Source organism: Festucalex cinctus, chromosome 1 (genome assembly GCF_051991245.1).
Source record: "Festucalex cinctus isolate MCC-2025b chromosome 1, RoL_Fcin_1.0, whole genome shotgun sequence".
In the NCBI taxonomy this organism is placed as follows: domain Eukaryota; kingdom Metazoa; phylum Chordata; class Actinopteri; order Syngnathiformes; family Syngnathidae; genus Festucalex; species Festucalex cinctus.
This window is the reverse complement of record NC_135411.1, coordinates 8561341-8583906: the sequence shown is the minus strand read 5'-3', so window position 1 is coordinate 8583906 and position 22566 is coordinate 8561341. Positions and strand designations below refer to the sequence as shown.

The following is a 22566-nucleotide window of genomic DNA, read 5'->3' as shown; positions in this document are numbered from 1 at the left end:
TGATATAGACAAAATGGCAATCACACATTATTTAAACATTTCTTGAAATAAACAATATAGAAACCTGAATGTACATTTGCATTTATTAACAAAATTATAGCGAGAATGTCAGTTTCTCCATTCAAACTTTAAATATGCAGTCATGTTCCCATAACTATAAGATGCCAAAAGGAGCTGCGCATCCACTGCCACTCAAAGCCACCGTCTGTCGCCAGCGGGTCACCACCTCGCTCTCAGGACGCCGGACAATTGGTTGTGGTCGGCCAGGTGCCGGAAGACGATCCGGCTGAGTCGCCACCTGCGCTTCAACCCCCGCGGCCGGGAGGTCATCACGCACCTGTTGCGTATCCGCACAGGACACGAGTCTCGTGGCAACGCTGCAATTTCTTTATCTGCCAACTCCTGGAATATGTTTAAAAAATATTTGAAGTATAAACTTTAAACAAAAAAAATTACAACTAGTTACGACTGTAGCGTTCTATTTTTATTTATTTTTTTATTAAATACTGCTGCATTGCGTACCTGGAGTTCTTTTGGCAAGATGGTGTTCTTCCTCAGCGAGTTGATCCGCAGCCGCTCGTCAGCGTAGTCAAAGGCCATCTGTCTTCTCTTGACATCTCTCAACATCTTCCAGTTAACATAGTAGGCCCTTGCTTGCTCCACAGCACTCCGGCAGACCCTCAGTGCCTGCACACATTGTTAAGCTGCTAATATCAACAACAACAAACAAATGGAGCGTAAAACAGATTCAAATCAATATTTCCTAATTGCATACAATAGGATAAATACCCTTAAAACATTTTAATCCAAAATATTCACGTTTTGTTTTCTTGTAGCATTATGACGTCATTCTTGAAAATAGCGTTAGAACGCCTGAATTTGTCATTCGTTTAACTCCTCCGTATCAGATCACGCTGGAAACATACCACAGTACAGCATAACGTTCAAACGTCAAAATCAAATGGTTACTTTTTTTGTACAATACCTGCTTGGGAGCGCACAAACTGTTATAAAGGACACCGATGCCCAGTCGTGCAACAACCGCCGCCGCCATGTTGAGTTAAATCGCTTGCTGCTACTGAAGCAGAGTCGAGACGGTTGAAGATCAATAGCGCCAACTATCGACCAGGAGGGCGAATGAACAACATTTTAATGTAAGTGTAACCGAATCGCAGATTGGTCAAGACTTTTGAGGCCGCGAGGCCGCCATATTGCTCCTCCCAAGAAACGTTTCTCGGCATATGATCCTATACAGTTACAGTATCGAAATTGGAGAACATTTGAGACAGTGCTTCGTTGAAGCAGCATGATTAATGGTGTTTTAAATTTGTTAAACATAAACAATTGGACTTCAGACATTTTACAACTTGCCTTAAATACATGTATAAATTATATGCTTAACGATGTTTAGAACCGAAGGAAACTTGTATGTTTTGTTTTTTTTATTTAAGAATGATAACTGTAATTCAACAAAAGATGCCTCTGCCAATGTAATATTGGGGTCTAAGGAACTGAGCGATAAAACAAAAGGTGGTCTTCAAAGCAGCGCATACATTCCACTTGATTTTTTTTTTACTTGTTCAAAAATAGTGACCACCCCGGCACAAACCCGCCTCCGGCCTTATACCAACTGCCTACGAGCTGTATATGTCTCATCTGCTCGCGAGGTGGGAGTAACAAGATGGCCGCCCTGTGACTTCAACGGCTTGCACTGGCGTGTATGGGTTATCGGCAATCCAGTCATATATACAGGTCAGTGGTTGGATGTTTAAAAAAAAAACTGTGCTGAATGTGCATCTAAAATGATACTGCCACCTAGTGATGGGCAGATGACGCTTTATGAAAAATTACAGAAAAACATTACAAACCGGTAATTTGAACTTGGCCTTTAGCCGTCTTATTATAATTTTTTTTATTTTTTCGCACATGTTACATGCGGAAAAAAAGTGCTGCCGTGTTGAAGCCATGTTTTATCAAAACCCGTCCCCCGAGGAATTTATTACGCTTATGAAAAAATGACGTAATGGGGATACCAATTATTGCAGATAAAGTGATGGGGAACGGGATTTATTGTTGTACTTAATACTAAGAAGTTAGAATAAAGACCTTATTGTAATAAATAATCCATAAATATTGTCTTACTTTGACCTTGTCAGGGGGTGCACCGTTCCTGGAAGTACTGCAATACCAGGTCGATGCGTGGAGTGGACGGAGCAAGCCCCTATTCCATCTCCATGTTCCAAAAATCAATTTAATATATGGTCCCCGGATAGGGAACGTATCAGATATTAAACTGATAAGAACAGATACTACACTTGATCTTAGCCAAAAGGCCGAGAAGCGATACCAACACAGTGAAAGGGGCCAGGTGTTAATTCCAGAGACTACAACTTTAAGTTACGGTTGCTCATATCGACTAATTATAATGTCACGTGTCCGAAATGTCAAACAATTATCCACCGTAACGCGCTGCGCCTTTAAGAGACTTCTCGGTTACATTCTTCCCGCACCAATTGACATGCGCATTCTGATCCCAGTGTTCAGTACGCGGAAGGAGCAGACAGAGTTAGACGACCGTATCAGACTTCCATGTTAACTCGCTTGTTGTGCGTAATTGACGCTGTAAGTATAATAACTAGTTCTTCATAGTTCTCTGTACCATTTGTCAATTCTAAGTCGAGCTAACCCATGTAGAACGCCCGAATTCTGCCTTTATTTACATTTGACCGTGGCCGCCATTATCCACGCTGTAGTTTGTAGTCTCTTATGTGGTCTTTGGCGCGCCCTTGTGGATATTTCGTGTAAACACACTGCACCACAAGCAATAGTGTTCTGCCTTATTTAAGTGTACATATAAGATTGTAAAATTCTTTGTGCCATTGATATATTTTGTTATTACTTGAAACAATTGATATTGTTTAGTGCGATGCCTCAATGGACCTCATTGTAATTGTTTACATTTATTTGTTTGTTATAGGAAACCACAACTCCATTGCAATTTATCACCATCACGACATCAAACTTTAATACCATCAACACTCTCATTGCAAGTGTCCGAAGTCCAGCACAAAAACAACCGCACTTTTGTATTTTTTTTTAAACAAGTTAATCAGGGGATAGCGCGAACGCAGTCCCCCACTACCACAAATTATGCAGTCGAGATTCCCACATTTGGGGAATTCGCAGGGGTCAGCACAACCGGAGTGCAATGGCTGAGCCTCACCCTGGGGGAACCACCTTCTTGATCATGATATCTCCCCCTGCCAGGTAAGTATGAGTTGGATACGACGCCAGCGCGATCGTCATTCACGCGCACACTATGTGAAGTGACGGTTTCCTAACACGTGAAATTGTGAACCATACAAGGACGTTTCTGAAGAATAAAGTAAGTCCTCATCACTGTCTGCTGGTCGTAACAATTTGCCCAGCTAACAGCAGAAAGTCCCATGTTATATTGTTTAATAATTACTCTACAATGCATGATGTGATTTTCCTGGCTGAGCGATGAAGCGGGTTTTTGGAGGGAACTTTATGCTTGAATTCACGCTAACGTAGGAGTTAAAAGATCATTCACTAATGGTTAATGGTTTCTTATGGGAAATAAATGTTCGGAAGAAGAACTTTTCGGCTTACACACACTCTCTGGGAACCAATTAAGTTCGTTAGCCGAGGTATCACTGTACCTGACTCTTTTGTCACCAGTTCTTCTACAAACCTTTACAGACAGACTTTCGGGGCGCAAGATAAGCAGGGAATCAGTGTGTTATCGTCACGTGACTATGCAACCAACTTGCGCATTTGTGTCTGTATTCACAATACAGGTGCTTGATTGGCTGCATAACTACGTGAGGAAGTGACACAGATTGGTGTTGGTTTACCCCCCACCCCCACCCCCCCTCCCCGAGTAGTTTGTTCCGATTAGGGAAAGGGGGAGGGGGGCGCGGTGCACTTTTGCTCCAACGAAGCAAACTACTAGGGAAAGGGGGAGGGGGGTGTGGTGCACTTTATGCGTCAATCGCAAATTTGGCAGAAGTTTATTCTTGGATATCTGGACATGTCATCAAAAAGGCATCAAGCAGGAAAAGAAAAAACAATGAGATGATGCTCGCGTGTCACTTGCAGGTATGACAATGACAATTTGTTTATTTTGTAGCAGCTACGTTTACATGACCACAGTTAGCAGAAAAGAGAAAAAAAAACACTCCAAACCGCCGCAGTGGAATGGTTGTGACCAGCACGTTCATTATACGGTATGTTAAATGGAATGTGACGAGACAATATTGTTTCATATGGAACGGCCAAGAGCGGCATGTACTGGTGAAAGTGTCATTTGAAAATAATAATAATAATCATCTTAAGGCTAAGTAGATTTCCTCATTTCATATTCATAGTTTTAACATTATGTCCAGAATTTTTACATAGTGCCCTATCAGTCCTTCTCTAAAAAGGTAGATTATTAAAATTTTCATGTACCTGTGTTTTAAATATAGGCCTGCACAATACCATAATCCTAATCAATTTAGAAAATGTTTGTACCATGGTTGGTTCAAAACCATATTTCATTGTAGAATCCCTGAATATTGTCTTGTATTTCTGAATACAGGATCAATGCTTCAATATGTTCAAGGAGCATTTCATACCCTAACATAAATGCGGAAATTGCACAAAATCTGTCATATGATGACCTGATAGCCGATTTTGCAGCCCAGAAATGGAGACATGTGCCTCTGTAGGGCCTCTACTAACTTGCTTGCACTTTGTTTATTTCTAGATGTTTATTTGTTAATAGTGGCATTGAATTTTATTTTAATTCATTTAGCTTTATTTATTTGAGTATTTGGTGTCATTGTTAGTTTTAGAAAGACTTATTATTTATCACTTATTTTTGTGAACATTTTTAAAACTTCAATATTGACACTTACAAGTAGGGCTGGGTATCTATTCAGATTTCCAGAATCGATTTAATTCGATTCACAAGGGCCCGATTCAATTCATGATTCACAAGGATTTTCGATTCAGTTGAGGAATTCATGCAGCACATATTTTAGACAGTCAAAAGTACCAATGCTGCAAAGAGTAGAAACTTCTTGCTCTAATTTAATGCATTATTAAGAATATGAATATTTACATTAGGAATTGAATCCATTGCAGTTGCATTAATCTGTTTCATTTAACATGGCCTGATAAAAAACAATAAATAATAATTTAAATAAATTACAACCACAGTACAGGCTGTGTAAATAAATTGACAAAAATGGGGGGGGTCGATATATTGATACATGGATTTATGTATCGATATTGGGATATGAAAAGGTGTATCGATATGATAGAGATATATCGATATTTCAAACCCAGCCCTACTTACAAGTTATTTTGTTTAATAAAGCAAAACTGACAAATACTCAGATCAGTTCACAGTTGAAAGTCCCCTTCAGTACTGGGAATCACAGAAATATACGCGTCCAATTCTATACAAACTTGCTATCTCATATCGATGCACCCCTGCTTCATCAGTACCATGTGAAAGAGTTTTTTTCCAAAGCAGGTGAAATTCTCTGCAAAAAAAAGAAACCGCCTGAGTCCAAAAACTTCGGAAAAAATAGTTTTTAAATAAGAATGAATAAGCACTTTATTTTACCTCCTTATTTCACATTTTCACTTGTTGCATAAGCACAAACATAGACAAAGTAACACAGAACAATTCATGTTAAAACACCCTTCAAATATATATTCTTTTGTATTTAGAGCATGATTTACACCCCACCATTTTATTGCATGCACCAAGCATGTTATAAATTTTTCTCCACATGATGGCGTAGTCGAGGAAATGAATCATCTGGAAGCCCCGACGTGTGTGTGAAGCATTTCACTGCAGGGCTTCACTGCTTTACGGGCCTTCATTTTGCCATCACTAGTTAACATGCAAGAAAATTTTTGACTTAACACCTTCAGAAATCACAATGTTCCAAAAGGTTCGATGCGCATGTTAAAAACAACGCAGTTGACGCATTATCATTCAAAACGGTGTATAGTTGTTGTTTGACGTTTCTGGCACGTGACATAATTAGTCGATATGAGCAACCGTAACTTAAAGTTGTAGTCTCTGGAATTAACACCTGGCCCCTTTCACTGTGTTGGTATCGCTTCTCGGCCTTTTGGCTAAGATCAAGTGTAGTATCTGTTCTTATCAGTTTAATATCTGATACGTCCCCTATTCGGGGACCATATATTAAATTGATTTTTGGAACATGGAGATGGAATCGGGGCTTGCTCCGTCCATTCCACGCATCGACCTGGTATTGCAGTATCTCCAGGAACGGTGCACCCCCTGACAAGGTCAAAGTAAAAACACAACAAAATGTGAATTTTATGTGTTGGCACATTTTATATTATTTTATTATTGGAATCTGTTAAAAACAGTACCGTAATTGCAGTGCATTACCTTCTGAGGTGAGATCTGCTCAAAGTGCTCCTAAACAAGGGAAAATCTCTTTCTTGTTGGTTCCATCGCAAAAATCGTCAAATCGAATGCCAAAAGCAAAAAAAGTAGCGCAATAAGGGACCCGAAAACACAAAAAGTGAAGGGGAATCCATAGCGTTTCTTTGCCGCTTTTACTTCGAACTACACTCAAACCTAGCGAATCATTTCCTGAATCAGTCACGTGGTACACCTGCTTCGTGGGGCTTCAAACGTCACCACCTACGTCATCAACACACGCATTGACACGCCGTTCATGAACCACTCATCTGCATTACTCGGCACACGCTTCAGGGATTCGACCCGAGAAGCACATCACTAATGTTAACCACCTCGACCCAATAAACGGTAATAAAGTGCCAGAAGTCCAGCACAAAAACTACCGCCATTAGCTTTAGTATTTTTTCTTTTAAACAAGTTTATCAGGGGATAGCGCGAACGCAGTCCCCCACCACCACAAATTATGCAGTCGAGATTCCCACATTTGGGGAATTCGCAGGGGTCAGCACAACAATAAAACAGACAAATTATCCGACTACATCAAAACAATAAACATAACTTTCTTGACCACGTATTCCACACAAGGGTCACGGGAGTGCTGGAGCCTATCTCAGCTGGCTGTGGGCAGTAGGCGGGGTAACACCCTGGACGAACAACCATGCACACTCACAAGCACACCTAGGGACAATTTGGAACGCCCAATTAACCTGCCATGCATGTCTTTAGAATGTGGGAGGAGACCGGAGTACCCGGAGAAGACCCACGCGGGCACGGAGAGAACATGCAAATTCCACCCAGGAAGGACATAGAAGTGGGCGCCGCATGCACAACATACATACAGACACTAAATTGACGGAGATACTTAGTGGTGTGGGTAATTTCTGTTGAACAAATGTTTTTACTTTCACCTGGTCAGTGGGTGCACCATTCCTGGAGATACTGCAATACCAGGTCGATGCGTGGAGTGGACGGAGCAAGCCCCTATTCCATCTCCATGTTCCAAAAATCAATTTAATATATGGTCCCCGGATAGGGGACGTATCAGATATTAAACTGATAAGAACAGATACTACACTTGATCTTAGCCAAAAGGCCGAGAAGCGATACCAACACACTGAAAGGGGCCAGGTGTTAATTCCAGAGACTACAACCTTAAGTTACGGTTGCACACATCGACTCATCATAATGGTCACATGCCAACACGCCAAACAACTATACTCAGATAATAATGAAGTTCCGTAAACTGTTTTTTTTCAACCTGCACATCAATCGAATGCTTTCAGATCTTCGTGTGTTGTATGTTTTGTGTCACGTGGTTCACGTGGGACCAATAGAATGCTGCGATAAACTTACCTCTTGATGTTGTACTTGATGCCTGAGGGAATTATTATTATTTTTTATTAACTATGAAAAAAATATCAATTTGCAATCGGTTGTTGGTTTAATGCTGTGGCCGACAGTAGAAGAGCTGTTTGATCAACATTTTCTCGAAAAGACAATCACGTGACCTGCCCACTGATCTATATATATGACTGGATAGCCGATAAGCCAAGAATTTTGAGGTCGCGAGGCCGAAGAAATGTTTCTCGGCATACGATACTATACATGTACAGTATCAAAATTGGAGAACATTTGAAACAGTACTAAGTAAGAAACAGCATGATTTATGGTGTGTTAAATGAATTAAACATAAAACAAGAGGACTTCAGACATTTTACAACTTGCCTTAATTACATGTATAAATTACATGATTAATCAAAGCAGCAGTACATACCTGTCCATTTTTTTTTTTTTTTTTTAACTTGTTATATATATTTTTTTTTAAACTTGTTAAAATATAGTGAGCACCCGGTACAAATCCCTCACCCCGCCTCCGGTCTCTACAAGCTGTATATATCTCATCTGTACGAATACCGTGTAGTTTACAGTTGTCTTCTCGCGAGATGGCAGTAACAAGATGGCCGCCCTGTGACTTCAACGGCTTGCATTGGCGTGGATGGGCTATCGGCTATCAAGTCATATATCCAGGTCAGTGGTGTAACTGTCTTGTATATAAGGCTGCAGAATATTTTATGGTTCTTTACCTGAGTGGGAAGAAATATACAAAAAATAAAAAATTAAAAAACAAAGGCTAATACCACGCTGTACTTGTATAGAGAATAAACATGTGGCTACACATTGGAATAAAATGAAAGATTCATTTTATTAAAATTGTAATCTCAAATATTAAAATGGACACTGTCAATGTAATGCCAAAATCGAATCCATCAAATAAGGCCTACAACGTGTCACTCATTATTTTAACTAAACTACTTGTCACGTCCATAGGGTGGCAGTATACACCTACCAAAATCAACATTGGCTTGGCTCCCCAAAAACATCTTGGGTAAACTTCAGAGCTCTAAAGTGTAATTGCTGCTTGGTGAGGGTGATGGAGTGCTGCCACCCGTGAAAATGCAATCAATGGCTCTACGGCGGAGGATATGGTTAACTTCAGTTTGCCAGTGCAAGCGCCACTCATTTGCAATCTGGACGTCGAGGTATGAATATGAGCACCTGCTGGGGAGGGAGCGTGAAAGTCTCCTGAAATTTCACTGAATTAAATAAACGCTAGGTTTTGAAAACGAACGGGTTTTTTTGTAGATTTTGTGACTCCGCCATACTTTGCCCACCTCAGCTGTAGACCATTTTAATTGAAAAAGAAGAAAAAGAAAAGGGAGTGACTAACTGTACCAAACACATATCTTTTATTAGTTGACTGAAAAATTTTAAACAACTTAAGGTCCTATTGAGCTTTCCATAATTATACTGGTGTTCTATGGTGGAAAAATAAATATTAACACATGACAAACAGCAGTTGGTGGCTTCCTCTTTAAACACTTATTAAATAACAAACCAAAAAAAAAAAAGAAACTTGAACTTCTCAAAACACACCCAAAAAATAAAACAAATAAATAAGACAAAGATAATTAATATTAATATTTAAACCGAATACATAACTTTCCCTTATAGGAACTGATAGCTTAAATAGCTTAATGCTAACACAATGAAAATCCCCTCGATGGGCTAATGAATAGCGTTGGTGCTGCGGTTACAACTACAACCCTTTAAGAAATGTCTATTTGAACACAAATAATGAAAATGAACACAACAGAACACGACTCAAAGGCATATTTTATTCATCCTCTATGAAAAAAAACAAGCTTACTGTGCAGCTGTGGCCATTTCCTTGGTGTACTGTATATCTGTTTGTATTATACTGCCCCCTGGTGGCCAGAACGCACACACCAGAAGGAGCCACACAATGAATTAATCGTAGTCTATCCAGTTCATACTGAAAAACATTACAAAATGTTTTTGTTGATGTTTTATGGGGGAGTGGAATGGATGAATTGGAAATTATATTAATCTGTTCAAGTCATCAAGTCAAATGATGATTTGTTTTGGTTTTTATATTCAATAAAATATGTTGTAAAAAGGCAAAAAACAAAAAGTTGACCTTGTTGGGTTCATCACTCCAGAAGGGACATGACAACTTCCATGGGTGCATTTCAACTTGTAACAACAAAGTAGTGACCCAGTGTTTTTTTTTTTCCTCATTATGTGCAACATGACCAGTGGATGAACATGTGGATCAAATAGAATGGTGACTTAAGTTGTAACATCAGCATTTATTCATATACTGGAGAAATGGTGCTTCCCTAAATGCAATCTGACCAAGGCCGAATACATCCAGGTGAGAAATATAAAGAAGAAAGAACCCGTTGAACAAATGATTTATTTCTGTTTCTATGGAGCCTTTGTGAGATGCACTCCAGATCCCGCTGAGAAGGAAAATGTGAACGGGAGACGTTTCCCGTATTTCTGTCACCAGGTAAAATAAATAGCTTTTTGCCCGCCTCGAGATCTTGTCGGCTGAACATTTGGAGCTGCACTTTTCAAGCCTTCAACTGGCTCTTTGTTCTCCACGACGGATGAATGTGACGGCACGGGCGAGGAAATAAGCACATTGCAGCATTTGGAAATAAATCATAGTCAAACCATTCATATTTGAATGAAAATGAAATGCTTAGAGGAGAAATAGTGTGCAATGACTGTAGGCAGGCACGGGGAGAACATGCAAACTCCACCCAGGAAGGCCATAGAGGTGCAAAACTTTCAATATTAGAGGTGCGCGTGCGCAAACGGGGACGACGTGCACATAAGATACTGAAACGACGGGGGTTCCACTTAGTGGAGTAGATACTACCTTTGAAAATAAAAATATATAAATGTTTTTACTTTTACCTTGTCAGGGCGTGTACCGAACCCGGAAGTACTGCAATACCAGGTCGATGCGTGGAGTGGACGAAGCAAGCCCCTATTCCACCTCCTTGTTCCAAAAATCAATTTAATATATGGTCCCCGGATAGGGGACGTATCAGATATTAAACTGATAAGAACAGATACTACACTTGATCTTAGCCAAAAGGCCGAGAAGCGATACCAGCATACTGAAAGGGGCAAGGTCTTAATTCGAGACACTACAACTTTAAGTTGCGGTTGCACACGTCGCTTCATCATATTGGCACGTGCCAACACGCCAAACAAGTATAGACAGATAATAATGAAGTTCCGTAAACGTTATTTTTCAACTTGCACATCAACCGAATGCTTTCAGATCTTCGTGTGTTTGTATATGTTTTGTGTCACGTGGTTCACGTGGGACCAATAGAATGCTGCGATAAATTTACCTCTTGATGTTGTACTTGATGGGCTTAGGGAATCGTTTTTTGTTTTTTGTTTTGTTTTTTTAAACTATGAAAAAAAATAGCAGTCGAAAAAACTGTTTGATCAACATTTTCTCGAAAAGACAATCACGTGACCTGCCCACTGATCTATATAAATGACTGGATAGCCGATAAGCCAAGACTTTTGAGGTCGCGAGGCCGCCATATTGCTCTTCCCAAGAAATGTTTCTCGGCATACGATCCTATACATGTACAGTATCGAAAGTGGAGAACATTTGAGACAGTTATTACACACCCGTCACCATGGGCGGGCCATAGGGGTCCGTGCCCGCCCACCAAGATGATTGTGCCCGCCCAGTTGAGGCATGGATCTCTAAAATGGTTCTCCTTTTATTATTATATTTTTCCATTCATTCGGTTTAGTACTCTTATATCCGAGTGTCAGTAAACGCAACACAGGTCTCGCGGTGTCGGAGGTATGTTACGTTTGTGTTAGCTGCTTCAGTTCATTGCTTCTAATGCTCGCCACTCGCCGAATTGTTCTTGTTTTTGGCGTCGGCTACGGCCAACGGTGGCCATTTGTACAAGTAACGTTTTCTGGCGGCATTCTTGCAAGATGTCACAATATGAAGAAATAGTGGTATGGTTTTGTTTGATTGATTTGTCTTATCTGTAACAGCCATCACAGTCTTACTGAAAATAATGCTAGGTATGCCTTACGCTGACTTATACGCATATGCGACAAATATGTCAATGTTGCGTTCAATGCAAGAGTCATGTACATTTTGTACAAGTGAAGCTGCATGTTTCTGAGGACGCTGGCGCACAAGACAAGTGAGGAGGGACATACTACAAACTTCTTTCGTGTCGGCAACTAAAGAGTCACTTGGAAAAAAAACAAACAAACTACGGGACCCACATATCGTTTTGGCATCTACAATGAGGTAGGATTTTGCTTTCCTTTTTTTCTTTTTAATTCTGCTGCAGACACCGTTCAAACAGGTGGCCCGTTCGAAGCAATATGTCAGCACATCCGCCCTATTAGATGTGGCAATTGTATTTGCCATTACATCGGCAAAAATAGTCAGATTGACTTTGAATGGGATAATATAATCAAAGGTAATAATAATAATTCCTTATTAATCCAATGAGCTGTGGCTTGATGATACATCTCCAAGGAGAAACAGAAGGGGGCATCTTTACAAATAGCTTCACTTTGCCTCATCCAATATGGCTGCAGCGTCAACGTACTCACGACGCCACTGCAGTCTACTTTATGTGTGTGTACTGTAAATGCGGTATATGATAATACTGTCAGCGGGCACCATTCAATGGATAGATGCACGACAGTGCGACATAAATTTATCCAAATATATTGAGCAAGTTAATGCTGTCAGTTTGGTATTCATAATAATTGGGCCCGCCCATGCATTTCATGTGCCCCCCTTAAGCCTGGGCTCTGGTGACGGGTCTGAGACAGTACTTGGTAGAAAGTTAGAAACAGCATGATTTATGGTGTTTTAAATGAATTAAACATAAACAAGAGGACTTCAGACATTTTACAACTTGCCTTAATTACAAGTATAATATGCTTAAGGATGTTTAGTACAGTAGGAAACTTGTTAAAAAAAACATATATATATATATATTAAGCTGATTTTCCTTTACTCATGTTTTGAATCAAAAATTGATATTCGTATATATTACCTGCATAATTAGTAGTAGTAATCCGATAGATTTGGATTTCTTGTGTTCAGAGTTCAGTTGTTTTTATGTTTTTTCCCCCCCGTCGCTTCCCATTGTGACAGTCCTCTCACGATTACACCTGATCTCACAAAACTGAACAGAAGAATGTCACAGTGTCACATCGTGGCATGGTTATGCAGACAATCGGATGCCTGTATTGTGAATACGGAACACCCGATAGACTGGGTATCACAAATCTGTGCATGCTTCAAGGTAACATTGCCAAACAAAATTACATTTTATACAGAATGGCTCATTACTTTGCAGCAAAAACAAGACCACGATGATAGCCAATTATCAATTTTTTTCATCAATGTCATCTGGCAGGTCAGATAAAATTGGCAGTTGGCCCGTAGCCTGCAGTCGAGGGTGTCAATATTAAGCCCAATGGACTCTCTTTGATAATAAAGAAACAGATGAGGTGACCGAGTGGTTAAGGTGATGGACTGCTAATCCATTGTGTTCTACACGCATGGGTTCGAATCCCATCCTCATCGTTGTTTTGCATCTTCGACACTCAGAACACTTTCAACCATGTCCCTCAGAGGATATGGATGGTGATTAAAAGTACAGCGTAACAGACTGTCTGTTCTTCTAATCACCACAGAAGAACTGGCTTCAATCAGCCATGAATCAGTGTCACATCGTCACATAGTCAATCAGCCAATCAAGTACCTTGATTGGGAATACAGACAGCCGATAGGCCGCATAACACAAATGTGCGAGTTGGTTGCATAGTCACGTGACAATGTGACACTGATTGCCTGCTGGATGAAGCCGCTTCTTCAGCGCCCAGAAAGTCTCCCTGTAAAGGTTAGTAGAAGAACTGGTGATAAAGGACAGTCCAGTACTTTGTATTTCTTGAGCGCCATCCACATCCTCTGAGGGGCGCAGTTGAAAGTGATCTCAGAGAAGCAGCAGTGTCGAAAATGCAATGCCACGATGAGGATGGGACTCGAACCCACGCGTGTAGAACACAATGTATTAGCAGTCCATCACCTTAACCACTCGGTCACCTCATCTTCTACTGTTGCGTCACAGGGAGTCCATTGGTCTTAAAATTAATTGGATCTAGCATCCAGCCCGTGGGCCAAAATTGGCGCATCAGCAATTATATCTGGCCTGTCAAATGGCAATGAAGAAAATCCTGATAGAGATCTCACAATAGTCGCGGTGTTTAAAGTTATATGCTATCATTGTGGTCTTGTTTTGCTGCGAAGTGATGAGCTGTTCTGCTTAAAATATAGTTTTGTTTGGCGTTGTCGCGTTGGGCACTGGTTCGCACGTCCGCCTCCCAGTTCTGAGGACTCGGGTTCGAGTCCGGGCTCCAGCCTTCCTGGGTGGAGTTTGCATGTTCTCCCCGTGCCCGCGTGGGTCTTCTCCGGGTACTCCGGTCTCCTCCCACATTCCAAAGACATGCATGGCAGGTTGATTGGGCGCTCTGAATTGTCCCTAGGTGTGCTTGTGAGTGTGGATGGTTGTTCGTCTCTGTGTGCCCTGCAGTTGGCTGGCAACCAGTTCAGGGTGTCCCCCGCCTACTGCCCAAAGCCAGCTGAGATAGGCTCCAGCACCCCCCAACCCTTGTGAGGGAGGAATAAGCGGTCAAGAAAATGGATGGATGGATGGATGAAGACCAAATTTCATGTGAGGACCAGCATAGAGTATCGTGAAATCTTTATCTCCTGGTAGCATGGAGTTGGATTGAAATACATTTCTGTTTGCAATAGCTGTGTGAAGAATGTACAGCAATGAGGTAATTTATCCGTTTTCTTGATTGTATTTTGCGCCAATTTACACTCAGCGGTCCAGCAGAAGCAGATGAGGTGACCGAGTGGTTAAGGTGATGGACTGCTAATCCATTGTGTTCTGCATGCATGGGTTAGAATCCCATCCTCATCGTTGCTTGGCATTTTTCAACACTGCTGCTACTGTGGCAACACTGAGAACTGCGTCCCTCAGAGGATGTGGATGGCGCTCAAGAAATACGAGGTACAGTGATACCTCGGCTGACGAACGCTTTAGCTCACGAACATTAAATTCGCGAGAATTTAGTCTCTGCTGACGAACTACTTTTCGGCGGACGAACCAAACCACGCGGTCGAACAGCACCACGGTGGCGGCCACGAGAAGCTAACGCACGCTCACGGCGTCCCAGTTCGTCACCCCCTTTCTTTTAGTGCGGACGCGGTTTGTGTTTGATCGACATTTTGGACCATATTGAGTGTACTTTTGCTATTATGGGACCGAAAAAGACCCCACCACAGGCTAGTGTTAAGCCTAATGCTTACCAGCGAGGGACGGCGATTCGGCGGCGCGTTTGCATTGTAGTCAATGGAGTTCGCGCCACTAAAAAAAGCGAAAGTGCCATCACGTACCTCAAAAAAGGAGAAAATCGTGCCACGGCTGTTTAGTCCCAGGAAAGAGGTGAAAGTAGTTGGCGGTGCTCACTTTTTGTTGACTCGCTAAAGTGCTCCACTTCCTTGTTCACCAAGGGACACGCCTCCTCCACTCCGGTGAGCACGAAAGTGCGAATGAGCGGCAACCGTTCCATAAACACTCTACGCGGTGAAACGCTCGCGAATGAAGTAAGTCTACCATTGCTACTATCCTTAAGAACTACCATCACAAAGTAAAATAAAACGACTTTATTATACAGTACAATTTATTTCTTTAATTACAATACAATAGCACATTTATTATACATAAAATAAGGTATATTTTTGTGTAGTTTTAAGGCTTATTTAGTAGAAAATTATGTTTTATAGGGACCTGGGAACGGATTATTCTCATTTTAATGGTTTCTTATAGGAAATAAATGTTCGGAAGAAGAACTTTTCGGCTTACACACACTCTCTGGGAACCAATTAAGTTCGTGAGCCGAGGTCTCACTGTACCTGACTCTTTTGTCACCAGTTCTTCTACAAACCTTTACAGACAGACTTTCGGGGCGCACGATAAGCAGTGAATCAGTGTGTTATCGTCACGTGACTATGCAACCAACTTGCGCATTTGTGTCTGTCATCACAATACAGGTGCTTGATTGGCTGCATAACTACGTGAGGAAGTGACACAGATTCATGGTTGAATGAAGCCAGTTCTTCTGTGCCGCAGCAATTCTGTCCGTATAGGTGATGAGAAGAACTGGTGAAGAAAGGACAGTCCATCAGGCTGTACTTCGGAAGCACCATCCACATCCTCTGAGGGACATGGTTGGAATGCTCTCAGTGTTGAAAATGCAAAGCAACGATGAGGATGGGATTCGAACCCATGCGTGTAGAACACAATGGATTAGCAGTCCATCACCTTAACCACTCGGTCACCTCACCTGCTTTTAGCACATCAAGGAGAGTCCATTGACCGGCAGCGCACAGGCCTCCAATTATATCTGATTATCGATGACATTGATAATTGGGCATGTCACAATAGTCACGGTATTGAACTGGTGAAAAAGGACAATCTGGTACACCATACTTCTAAAGGACCATGCACACCCGATGAGGGACATGGTTGAAATTGTTCCAGCAGTGTCAAAAATGCAAAGCAACAATGAGGTTGGGATTCGAACCCATGTGTGTAGAACACAATGGATTAGCAGTCCATCACCTTAACCACTCGGTCACCTCATCTGCTTCTCTCAGCGGTTAAGGTGATGGACTGGACTGTCAATCCGTTGTGTTTTACGGTTCGAATCCCATCATTGTAGATTGGTATTTTCGACTGTTGGGAAACTGAGAACACTTTCAATCATGTCCCACATATGAAGCTTTCAACCTTCAATTCATATTTTCATAACTCTGCTGTCGAAACATCGACTTACAGCTAGATTAATGGAACCTTCATCATGGCGTGATGGAGTTTGTATAATTTTTACTTGCACGAAGCAACTTAGAGGAGGATGGGAACACTGCCACACAAAAAAACTACAAAAGTTCAGACTGCGTTACGGCATATGTCACGTCCTTAATTTCCCCATTCGTTTCAGATGGGGTCAAATGTCTGCGCACAATTACTGTCATGGAGAAGCTGCAAAAACGACAAGTAGATGAGGTGACCGAGTGGTTAAGGTGAAGGACTGCTAATCCATTGTGTTCTACACGCATGGGTTTGAGTCCCATCCTCATCGTTGCTTTGCATTTTCGACACTCAGAAGATGTGGATGGTGCTTACGAAGTACAGCGCAACGGACTGTCCTTTCTTCACCAGTTCTTCTAATCACCAAAACGGACAGAATTTCTGCAGCACAGAAGAACTGGCTTCATTCAGCCATGAATCACTGCCACACCGTCACGTACTTATGCAGCCAATCAAGCACCTGTATTGTGAATACAGAGAGCCGATAGGCCACGTAACACAAATGTGCAAATTGGTTGCATACTCACGTGACAGTGATTGACTGCTGGATGAAGCCGCTTATTCTGGTCCCAGAAAGTCTGCCTGTAAAGGTTAATTGAAGAACTGGTGACAAAGGACAGTCCAGTAGCCCGTATTTCTTGAGGTCCATCCACATCCTCTGAGGGACGCAGTTTAAAGTGTTCTCAGAGGAGCAGCAGTGTCGAAAATGCAACGATGAGGATGGGATTCGAACCCATGCGTGTAGAACACAATGGATTAGCAGTCCTTCACCTTAACCACTCGGTCACCTCATCCACATGTTGCTTGTTAAGGAAAGTCCATTGGTCTTAAAATTGATTGGCGCTAGAACAGGACAGCAACATCTGGCCCGTGGGCCATAATTGTTGCACAGGCAATTATATCTGGCGTGCAAAATGATCATAAAAAATAAATAAATCCTGAATTAGGGACCTCGTAATAGTTGCGGTATTTCAAGTTATTTGCTAATATACTTTGAAAAGGCAGCATTCGCGGTCTGAAATTTTTGTAGTTTTTCTGTGTGGCAGTGTTCCCATCCTCAAAGTTGCTTCGTGCAAGTAAAAATGATACAAACTCCATCACGCCATGACCAAGGTTCCATTAATCTAGCTGTAAGTCGATGTTTCAACAGCAGTTATGAGAATATGAGTTGAAGGTTGAACGCTTCATATGTGGGACATGATAGAAACTGTTCTCAGTTTCCCAACAGTCGAAAATACCAATCTACGATGGGATTCAAACCGTAGAACACAATGTATTATAGCAGTCCAGTTCATCACCTTAACTACTGAGAGAAGAAGATGAGGTGACCGAGTGGTTAAGGTGATGGACTGCTAATCCATTGTGTTCTACACGCATGGGTTCGAATCCCATCCTCATCGTTGTTTGGTGTTTTAGACGCTCCTCAGAGGATGTGGATGGCGCTCAAGAATATGAGGTACCAAGCTGTCCTTTGTCACCAGTTCTTCTAGTAGCCTTTACAGGCAGAATTTCTATCCACGGAAGAGGCTCCATCTTCCAGCAGGTGCTCCGTGTCACATTGTGACTTTATACTATCCGTTGGCATCCAAAGCCGTAAGTGAAATCCTTCAAGACATTGGCAAACAACCTTGACGAACTCAAAGTGGATGAGGTGACCGTGTGGTTAAGGTGATGGACTGCTAATCCTTTGTGTTCTACACGCATGGGTTCGAGTCCCATCCTCATCGTTGCTTTGCATTTTCGACACTCAGAGGATGTGGATGGTGATTGAGAAGTACAGCAAAACGGACTGTCCTTTCTTCACCAGTTCTTCTAATCACCAAAACAGACAGAATTTCTGCGGCACAGAAGAACTGGCTTCATTCAGCCATTAATCAGTGTCACTTTGGCACGGAGTTATGCAGCCAATCAAGCACCTGTATTGTGAATACAGACAGCCAATAGGTCGTGTAACACAAATGTGCAAATTGGTTGCATACTCACGTGACAGTGATTGACTGCTGGATGAAGCCGCTTATTCTGGTCCCAGAAAGTCTGCCTGTAAAGGTTAGTTGAAGAACTGGTGACAAAGGACAGTCCAGTACCCCGTATTTCTTGAGCTCCATCCACATCCTCTGAGGGACGCAGTTTAAAGTGTTCTCAGAGGAGCAGCAGTGTCGAAAATGCAATGATGAGGATGGGACTCGAACCCATGGACGGAGCAAGCCCCTATTCCATCTCCATGTTCCAAAAATCAATTTAATATATGGTCCCCGGATAGGGAACGTATCAGATATTAAACTGATAAGAACAGATACTACACTTGATCTTAGCCAAAAGGCCGAGAAGCGATACCAACACAGTGAAAGGGGCGAGGTCTTAATTCAAGAGACTACAACCTTAAGTTACGGTTGCACACATCGACTAATTATGTCACGTGTCAGAAATGTCAAACAATTATCCGACTTTAATACCATCAACAATCAACAAATCAATGTTCTGCCATCATTGTGATTTATGAAGATGTTCAGTCAGATTGTTCTTGTATGTTTTGCGCACGTGATTCACGTCGACCCAATAGACGGTAATAACCTGAACTCACTCTCATTGAAAGTGCCAGAAGTCGAGCACAAAAACAACCGCTTAGCTTTGGTGTTTTTTTTTTTTTTAAACAAGTTTATCAGGGGATAGCGCGAACGCAGTCCCCCACTACCACAAATTATGCAGTCGAGATTCCCACATTTGGGGAATTCGCAGGGGTCAGCACAACCGGAGTGCAATGGCTGAGCCTCACCCTGGGGGAACCACCTTCTTGATCATGGTATCTCCCCCTGCCAGGTAAGTATGAGTTGGATACGACGCCAGCGCGATTGTCATTCACGCGCACACTATGTGAAGTGACGGTTTCCTAACACGTGAAATTGTGAACCATACAAGGACGTTTCTGAAGAATAAAGTAAGTCATCATCACTGTCTGCTGGTCGTAACAATTAGCCCAGCTAACAGCAGAAAGTCCCATGTTATATTGTCTAATAATTACTCTACAATGCATGATGTGATTTTCCTGGCTGAGCGATGAAGCGGGTTTTTGGAGGGAACTTTATGCTTGAATTCACGCTAACGTAGGAGTTAAAAGATCATTCACTTATGGTTGTCGTCAGTGGATGATGATTATTATCATCATCAACCTATGTAGGAAACGATGAGTAGCGAGAGTCTAAAAATCTTATAAAAGTCAATATGGATGTAATATTGGGAAGATGAAACATCTCAGTCAATGTGCATCATTTAAGACTAATTTAAACTGAGAGTAATGAACAGAAAGTGAAGATATTTACTGACAGAAATAACATTTCAAGTCTAATGATGACTTTAACTTTGACACAGTATTGTATTCCTTTTATATCTGTCCATCTGTGCATCTCCTTGGGTCTAAGCCTTGGGTCTAAATTGGAATAAAACAGACAAATTATCCGACTACATCAAAACAATGTATTCCACACAAGGGTCACGGAAGTGCTGGAGCCTATCTCAGCTGGCTATGGATATTGAGGTGCATCAAGTTTCAATTTTCGATGTGCGCGTGCACAAACGGGGCTGAAATGAAGGGGATCGTAATTGGTAGAATAGATAAGTAAGTAAATGATAAATACCTTTACTATCACCTTGTCATGGGGTGCACCGTTCCTGGAAGTACTGCAATACCAGGTCGATGCGTGGAGTGGACAGAGCAAGCCCTTATTCCATCTCCATGTTCCAAAAATCAATTTAATATATGGTCCCCGGATAGGGAACGTATCAGATATTAAACTGATAAGAACAGATACTACACTTGATCTTAGCCAAAAGGCCGAGAAGCGATACCAACCCACTGAAAGGGGCCAGGTGTTAATTCCGGAGACTACAACCTTAAGTTACGGTTGCTCATATCGACTAATTATAATGTCACGTGTCCGAAATGTCAAACAATAATGCGCCCTTTAAGAGACTTCTCGGTTACATTCTTCCCGCACCAATTGACATGCGCATTCTGATCCCAGTGTTCAGTACGCGGAAGGAGCAGCCAGAGTGAGACGACCGTATCAGACTTCCATGTTAACTCGCTTGTTGTGCGTAATTGACGCTGTAAGTATAATAACTAGTTCTTCATAGTTCTCTGTACCATTTGTCAATTTAAAGTAGAGCTAACCCATGTAGAACGCCCGAATTCTGCCTTTATTTACATTTGACCGTGGCCGCCATTATCCACGCTGTAGTTTGTAGTCTCTTATGTGGTCTTTGGCGCGCCCTTGTGGATATTTCGTGTAAACACACTGCACCACAAGCAATAGTCCATCCATCCATACATTTTCTTGACCGCTTATTCCTCACAAGGGTCGCGGGGGCTGCTGGCGCCTATCTCAGCTGGCTCTGGGCAGTAGGCGGGGGACACCCTGGACTGGTTGCCAACCAATCGCAGGGCACACAGAGACGAACAACCATCCACACTCACACGCACACCTAGGGACAATTCGGAGCGCCCAATTAACCTGCCATGCATGTCTTTGGAATGTGGGAGGAGACCGGAGTACCCGGAGAAGACCCACGCAGGCACGGGGAAGGCCATAGAAGTGGGCTCCGCGTGCACAACGTACATACAGACGCTAAAATGATGGAGATAAGACTGGTGGGTTAAACAAACGATAAATGTTCTTACTTTGACCTTGTCAGGGGGTGCACCGTTCCTGGAAGTACTGCAATACCAGGTCGATGCGTGGAGTGGACGGAGCAAGCCCCGATTCCATCTCCATGTTCCAAAAATCAATTTAATATATGGTCCCCGGATAGGGGACGTATCAGATATTAATCTGATAAGAACAGATACTACACTTGATCTTAGCCAAAAGGCCGAGAAGCGATACCAACACAGTCAAAGGGGCCAGGTGTTAATTCCAGAGACTACAACTTTAAGTTACGGTTGCTCATATCGACTAATTATAATGTCACGTGTCCGAAATGTCAAACAATGATCCACCGTAACGCGCTGCGCCTTTAAGAGACTTCTCGGTTACATTCTTCCCGCACCAATTGACATGCGCATTCTGATCCCAGTGTTCAGTACGCGGAAGGAGCAGCCAGAGTTAGACGACCGTATCAGACTTCCATCTCTTATGTGGTCTTTGGCGCGCCCTTGTGGATATTTCGTGTAAACACACTGCACCACAAGCAATAGTGTTCTGCCTTATTTAAGTGTACATATAAGATTGTAAAATTCTTTGTGCCATTGATATATTTTGTTATTACTTGAAACAATTGATATTGTTTAGTGCGATGCCTCATTGGACCTCATTGTAATTGTTTACATTTATTTGTTTGTTCTAGAAAACCACAACCACAACTTCATTACAATTTATCACCATCACGACATCAGACTTTAATACCATCAACCAGACACGGCGCTCCGCATACGCTTATCACGCACTGCGCGTAGGACACCAACTGCCTGGCACCAAAAAACAAATCAAGCCCGTAAAAATAATAATATTCGTAATTATAACCACAAAACATTCATGCTTAGGGCACCAAAATAGCTAGCGCCGGCCCTGCCATCAACAATCAACAAATCCATGTTCTGCCATCATTGTGGTGATTAAAGACACTCAACCCCATCTCTGGATTCGCTGCAATCTTTCTAACCGAAGATTTAGGCCAGACGAGTGTAGACCCAGCACACTTTCAATAATATTCCACAACCGTTGTTTTTAACATGCGCATCGAACGTTTTGGAGCATTGTGATTTAT

At 42.0% G+C, this 22566-nt stretch overlaps 1 protein-coding gene, 17 non-coding genes and 1 pseudogene across 18 annotated transcripts; 6 read left to right on the top strand and 13 right to left on the bottom strand.

Annotated features, from left to right (window-relative positions):
* Nucleotides 1–65: 65 nt before the first annotated feature.
* mrps14 (mitochondrial ribosomal protein S14) lies at nucleotides 66–1143 on the bottom strand. The gene is made up of 3 exons (XM_077514594.1): nucleotides 986–1143; nucleotides 523–687; nucleotides 66–402 (listed from the first exon to the last, which is right to left on the bottom strand). The coding sequence occupies exons 1-3, from the start codon at nucleotides 1052–1054 to the stop codon at nucleotides 220–222; spliced, it is 417 nt and encodes a 138-aa protein (XP_077370720.1). The 5' UTR covers nucleotides 1055–1143; the 3' UTR covers nucleotides 66–219.
* A 1011-nt stretch (nucleotides 1144–2154) lies between these two features.
* LOC144008007 (U2 spliceosomal RNA) lies at nucleotides 2155–2345 on the bottom strand. Its single transcript, XR_013280524.1, has one exon. It is a non-coding gene; the product is annotated as a U2 spliceosomal RNA (small nuclear RNA).
* A 765-nt stretch (nucleotides 2346–3110) lies between these two features.
* LOC144007964 (U1 spliceosomal RNA) lies at nucleotides 3111–3275 on the bottom strand. The gene has a single exon (XR_013280487.1). It is a non-coding gene; the product is annotated as a U1 spliceosomal RNA (small nuclear RNA).
* A 2864-nt stretch (nucleotides 3276–6139) lies between these two features.
* LOC144008014 (U2 spliceosomal RNA) lies at nucleotides 6140–6330 on the top strand. Its single transcript, XR_013280529.1, has one exon. It is a non-coding gene; the product is annotated as a U2 spliceosomal RNA (small nuclear RNA).
* Nucleotides 6331–7392: 1062 nt separating this feature from the next.
* LOC144008019 (U2 spliceosomal RNA) lies at nucleotides 7393–7583 on the bottom strand. The gene has a single exon (XR_013280531.1). It is a non-coding gene; the product is annotated as a U2 spliceosomal RNA (small nuclear RNA).
* Nucleotides 7584–10771: 3188 nt separating this feature from the next.
* On the bottom strand, nucleotides 10772–10962 carry LOC144008071 (U2 spliceosomal RNA). The gene has a single exon (XR_013280599.1). It is a non-coding gene; the product is annotated as a U2 spliceosomal RNA (small nuclear RNA).
* A 2407-nt stretch (nucleotides 10963–13369) lies between these two features.
* On the top strand, nucleotides 13370–13451 carry trnas-gcu (transfer RNA serine (anticodon GCU)). Its single transcript has one exon. It is a non-coding gene; the product is annotated as a tRNA-Ser (tRNA).
* A 443-nt stretch (nucleotides 13452–13894) lies between these two features.
* trnas-gcu (transfer RNA serine (anticodon GCU)) lies at nucleotides 13895–13976 on the bottom strand. Its single transcript has one exon. It is a non-coding gene; the product is annotated as a tRNA-Ser (tRNA).
* A 795-nt stretch (nucleotides 13977–14771) lies between these two features.
* trnas-gcu (transfer RNA serine (anticodon GCU)) lies at nucleotides 14772–14853 on the top strand. Its single transcript has one exon. It is a non-coding gene; the product is annotated as a tRNA-Ser (tRNA).
* A 1345-nt stretch (nucleotides 14854–16198) lies between these two features.
* trnas-gcu (transfer RNA serine (anticodon GCU)) lies at nucleotides 16199–16280 on the bottom strand. Its single transcript has one exon. It is a non-coding gene; the product is annotated as a tRNA-Ser (tRNA).
* Nucleotides 16281–16498: 218 nt separating this feature from the next.
* Nucleotides 16499–16580, bottom strand: trnas-gcu (transfer RNA serine (anticodon GCU)). Its single transcript has one exon. It is a non-coding gene; the product is annotated as a tRNA-Ser (tRNA).
* A 415-nt stretch (nucleotides 16581–16995) lies between these two features.
* On the top strand, nucleotides 16996–17077 carry trnas-gcu (transfer RNA serine (anticodon GCU)). The gene has a single exon. It is a non-coding gene; the product is annotated as a tRNA-Ser (tRNA).
* A 441-nt stretch (nucleotides 17078–17518) lies between these two features.
* trnas-gcu (transfer RNA serine (anticodon GCU)) lies at nucleotides 17519–17600 on the bottom strand. Its single transcript has one exon. It is a non-coding gene; the product is annotated as a tRNA-Ser (tRNA).
* Nucleotides 17601–18124: 524 nt separating this feature from the next.
* On the top strand, nucleotides 18125–18206 carry trnas-gcu (transfer RNA serine (anticodon GCU)). Its single transcript has one exon. It is a non-coding gene; the product is annotated as a tRNA-Ser (tRNA).
* A 245-nt stretch (nucleotides 18207–18451) lies between these two features.
* On the top strand, nucleotides 18452–18533 carry trnas-gcu (transfer RNA serine (anticodon GCU)). The gene has a single exon. It is a non-coding gene; the product is annotated as a tRNA-Ser (tRNA).
* A 403-nt stretch (nucleotides 18534–18936) lies between these two features.
* LOC144008088 (U2 spliceosomal RNA) lies at nucleotides 18937–19138 on the bottom strand (annotated as a pseudogene).
* Nucleotides 19139–19466: 328 nt separating this feature from the next.
* LOC144007952 (U1 spliceosomal RNA) lies at nucleotides 19467–19631 on the bottom strand. Its single transcript, XR_013280476.1, has one exon. It is a non-coding gene; the product is annotated as a U1 spliceosomal RNA (small nuclear RNA).
* An 825-nt stretch (nucleotides 19632–20456) lies between these two features.
* Nucleotides 20457–20647, bottom strand: LOC144008027 (U2 spliceosomal RNA). Its single transcript, XR_013280533.1, has one exon. It is a non-coding gene; the product is annotated as a U2 spliceosomal RNA (small nuclear RNA).
* An 846-nt stretch (nucleotides 20648–21493) lies between these two features.
* LOC144008023 (U2 spliceosomal RNA) lies at nucleotides 21494–21684 on the bottom strand. Its single transcript, XR_013280532.1, has one exon. It is a non-coding gene; the product is annotated as a U2 spliceosomal RNA (small nuclear RNA).
* Between the last annotated feature and the right edge of the window lie 882 nt (nucleotides 21685–22566).

Bases quoted from the DNA above. Each gene is read 5' to 3' on its own strand.
- mrps14 (XM_077514594.1), bottom strand. From the start codon at position 1,054: ATGGCGGCGGCGGTTGTTGCACGACTGGGCATCGGTGTCCTTTATAAC. The intron at 688-985 runs GTATTGTACAAA...CAATGTGTGCAG, and splicing joins GTTTGTGCGCTCCCAAGCAG to GCACTGAGGGTCTGCCGGAG. The intron at 403-522 runs GTACGCAATGCA...AACATATTCCAG, and splicing joins TCTTGCCAAAAGAACTCCAG to GAGTTGGCAGATAAAGAAAT.